At 49.7% G+C, this 4,011-nt stretch overlaps 1 protein-coding gene across 1 annotated transcript; it reads left to right on the top strand.

The window, feature by feature from the left end:
* The first annotated feature begins 1,299 nt into the window (after positions 1 to 1,299).
* On the top strand, positions 1,300 to 3,132 carry LOC119439941 (uncharacterized). Its single transcript, XM_049662677.1, has 2 exons — positions 1,300 to 1,526; positions 1,657 to 3,132. The coding sequence occupies exons 1-2, from the start codon at positions 1,374 to 1,376 to the stop codon at positions 3,130 to 3,132; spliced, it is 1,629 nt and encodes a 542-aa protein (XP_049518634.1). The 5' UTR covers positions 1,300 to 1,373.
* The last annotated feature ends 879 nt before the right edge of the window (positions 3,133 to 4,011 follow it).

The following is a 4,011-nucleotide window of genomic DNA, read 5'->3' as shown; positions in this document are numbered from 1 at the left end:
TGTGGGTCTCCACCCCCTCCAGCGGTCTCTTCCGCGTCCACCTGGTCCATCAGGTGCTCGTCGATAGCGTCGCTCCGGCCCGACCCAGTCACGTTAGCATAGCTTAGCACGCATTCGTTCTCGTCGTTGCCAAAACGATGTACAAAGCCGACAACGTGGCGCACGGCACTCGCGCCGTATATGGCGGGTGCCACGGCACCGGAGGCAGAGCGGAGGTCTGCCTGGCACGATCACGAGTGCATGGTCTTCTGATACTCGTAGCTGATGGGGTACGTCTTCTATGGTCATACCAGCCTTTAAGCGTAGGGATACAAGTCGCGTGTGAGAACCTTTTTCACCCCAACCGGGCACTCGCCACCTCTGCCTTGATATTTCAGTCACAGTGCCGAATGGAGCCAGGGCGGCTCTGACGTCATCGTCGGGGGTCGTGTGAAGCAGCCAGCAAAGCTTCATTTTGATGTCCTGGTTGCCGGGGGTAATCGCGACGCAGCGATGTTCCTTAACGCTAAACCGCCTTGGCCGACAAAAATTTCTTTTCCCGACATCGTCCTTGAATGTTATAGGCACCGTGCATTGCAGTTTGCGCGCGATCTATGCGCCACTACAACTGAAGCTTTGGGAGAGCCAGTGTCCAAGCCATCAAAACTGGAGAGACGCTGTATACATTCGCCGTGATACTTTCGATCGCTTATCACGAAATAAGACTCTCCGAGTTGTGAAAATATCAAAGTACGCATGCTCTGGATATGATAGCACGCGTTCGCAATCGATATGAGCAGCGGGAACAATTGTGAGCTTGATATCGTCAAAGCGCAGGGCATACCTCTCAAACGAGCGACGATAAGGAAGCCGTTGTCGTTCGGAATGGCGTATCATTTTCATCGCCTCTCTAGCGACCGGCGTCGGCAATACTGGGGCGAAACATGAAATGTCGTAGTGCCATCTGAACAGTGAACGGTGCCCATAGCCCAAACATGGTTCATTTCATAGGCCCCGAGGGCCGCCACCTCCGTCATAAGCTCATAGCCGTCAAGCCCATCGCGAAAATGTTCAACACTATAAGGCCGGGCCTTCAGATTACGGTTCAAGAACACCGTATTACACCAACACCCTCTAGAAAAATATGAAGGCCTTAGTTCTTTTCCCTTTCCACTCGCGCTACGTCAGCAGATGGGGCGGACGCATGTGGCGGCGAGCGCGTTTTGCGGTTTTGCCCGTCGCCGCGACACGACGCATCCGCGCGTCCGGATCGCGCTGGTGCGCGTTGATCGCGCGTCTCCAGAAACTCATTCTCCGGCGCGTATGTACAGTCGTACATCTCTTCGCTGTTCAGTCGGACGTGTTTTCCTCGCTGTGAAAAGAATCCCGCCGCGATGCCGTGCAAATGCTGTGTACCTCGATGCCGCGGAAACTACACGGGGGACACGAAGGTGCACGTCTTCAAGTTCCCGAGAGATCAAGCTCTAAGGGACGCTTGGATTCGCGCTGTGCCACGGGAAAACCTCACGGTCACCGAACATTCCAGGGTAAGTTTTTTTATTTAGGTGTTAGTTAATTGAAAGAATATAAACGTACATGTGTAAGTGGCTCATGAGCCGCATGTTTGTGTGACCTGTAGCCGTCGGTTTGCTGATTGGAGCGTATTTTTTTTTCAAGGTATGTGAACTTCATTTCATGGACGAGGACATTATTCGAGACGCGACGCATACAGATCAAGCAACTGGCCGCGTAATGACAGTGCCGCTATCTCATGTGCGCCTTCGCCCAGACGCTGTACCGTCGAAGTTCCCGAATCATTCGAGCTACTTGTCCAGAAAGACCGCGAGGAGGGAAGATCCTGACTCCAAGCGCGCGCGAATAGAGAATGCAGCCCTTCAGAAAGCCATCGCTGAATCCAACGAGGCATTTATCAGAGCACGCGAGGAGGATAAAGTCAACAGTGTGAGCGAACTTGCCAACCACTTAAGGAGCCAAGGGATGAAGTTCTGGGATGTTATCGAAAGAAATGAAAGGCTTCTTCTCATTCACATTGTCGACGATGAAGCACCGTGGTTGAAATACTCTGTTTGCGTGAAAGGATATTTGAGCGTGACACTATACGTTATGAAAACGGCCGTAAAAAAGCTCGGTGCAAATCTCTGCGTTCCCGAAATCGCTAACAGTAAAAGGGGTATGGTGGAACTCCTGGAAGGCATCGAGAAGTGGGACTGTGACCTGATGTCCAACTCAGTCGCCGAAATTTGCGAGGCTGTTTGTTTACTGCTTGATCAGCTTTGCACGTCCCAAGCAGAAGATGACGCCAACTGTATTCAATTTCTGAAAGAGCAAGTCACCTTGCACCTATCGAAAAAACAGCGCAGGCGCTACTCTGCTGATTTCATGATGTTTTGCTGTATTGTTTTCACTATATCGCCCCATGCATACGCGTTCATACGTAGCCATGGAAGCATCACCTTGCCGCATCCTATGACGATAAGATCAGTGTGCTCGTCTTATGGTATGAGTCCTCAACAAGAGCATCAGAGTGAAACATTCCTCAGCTACATGACAACAAGAATTTCTGACCTGAAAGATGACCAGCGCTTTGTCACAGTTATGGTTGATGAAATACATATAAAACCTTACTTTGACTACAAAGGAGGCAATATTACCGGCGCTGCAATTAATAGAAATGAAGCTGCTAACTGTGCGCTCGTTTTCATGGTGCGCAGCGTGACGTGTAAATTCAAAGAAGTTGCGCACATCGTGCCGGTGCACCGAGTAGAGGCGGAGTTCCTGCAAAAGACGCTTAAAGACGTGATTTGTGGGCTGGAAAAGATTGGGTACCGGGTTATGTGCGTCGTCAGCGACAACAACTCTGTGAACAGAAAAGCGATGTCACTTTTCGAATCACCTCCGTGTAACAGAATTGTGTACCAACATCCATCAGACCCTTCAAGGCCGCTGTTCTTCGTTATAGACCCAGTGCACATTCTAAAATGCATACGAAATAACTGGATCAATCAGAAGAATGACCAAATTTGTTTCTACTTCCCGGAGATCAAGGAGACACACCAGAATCAGAGCGAATGCAAACAGCGTCATTTGCAACAATCAGGGACCTTCACAGCAAAGAGTGTGACCAGCTGTTGAAATATGGCTATGGGCTGTCAAGAAAAGCCCTCTACCCTTCGAGTCTTGAAAGGCAGGACGTAAAGCTTGCTTTACAAATCTTCAATGACTATTTACCAGAGGCGTTACGTGCTCTTGGAGCAAAGCACAACCTATTCTCTTTCGAGGCCACGGCTACATTCGTCGAGATCATACTCAAGTGGTGGAAAATTGTAAACGTCAAAACTCCATGGAAGGGAGAAAGGCTTAGAGATCACTTCCAACAACCAGTGCGTTCCATTGATAACGATCCAAAAATTGACTTCTTGCACATGTTTCTGAAGTGGCTGGATGAGTGGAAGAACAAAGGTTTTGACAACGGTACTCTGACAAAGGAGACTCACGCTGCTCTCGAACACACCACCTATGCGCTTGTTGAGCTCGCTAGGTACAGCTTCGAAGAGCTTGGAATGTCATATGTCCTTTTTGGGAAGATTCAGACAGACTGCCTTGAAGATCGGTTTGGAAAGTATAGGCAGCTGGCAGGTGCGCAATATCACATCTCCATCAGGCAGATATATGAAGTCGAAAACAAGCTGCGCCTGCAGAGCACCTTGCCTACAGTTTCCCCTGACCAGCACTGGGAATGTGTCCGAAAGCAAGTCGAGGCATTGCTTCCCAGCAGCAACGTTGTTGTTACCAACCAGGCTCTTACGAAGATGCAGGACGTCGTCCCAGTCCTCGTCTACGTTGCAGGTTATGCAGTATACGGGACCCTTAAAAAGTTGAAGTGCGAGCAATGCAGGGACTCGTTGACCGTGGACAAGAAGATCACAGTCTCTGCCACAAACGAACATTATGGTCTTGTGAAGCAGCTGGACCGAGGAGGTTTAGTTTATCCATCAATGTTTGCACTTAACG

This window comes from Dermacentor silvarum, chromosome 2 (genome assembly GCF_013339745.2).
Source record: "Dermacentor silvarum isolate Dsil-2018 chromosome 2, BIME_Dsil_1.4, whole genome shotgun sequence".
NCBI classification, from domain to species: Eukaryota; Metazoa; Arthropoda; class Arachnida; order Ixodida; family Ixodidae; genus Dermacentor; species Dermacentor silvarum.
Note: the sequence above shows the minus strand (reverse complement) of the source record. Positions and strands in the feature narration are given on the sequence as shown.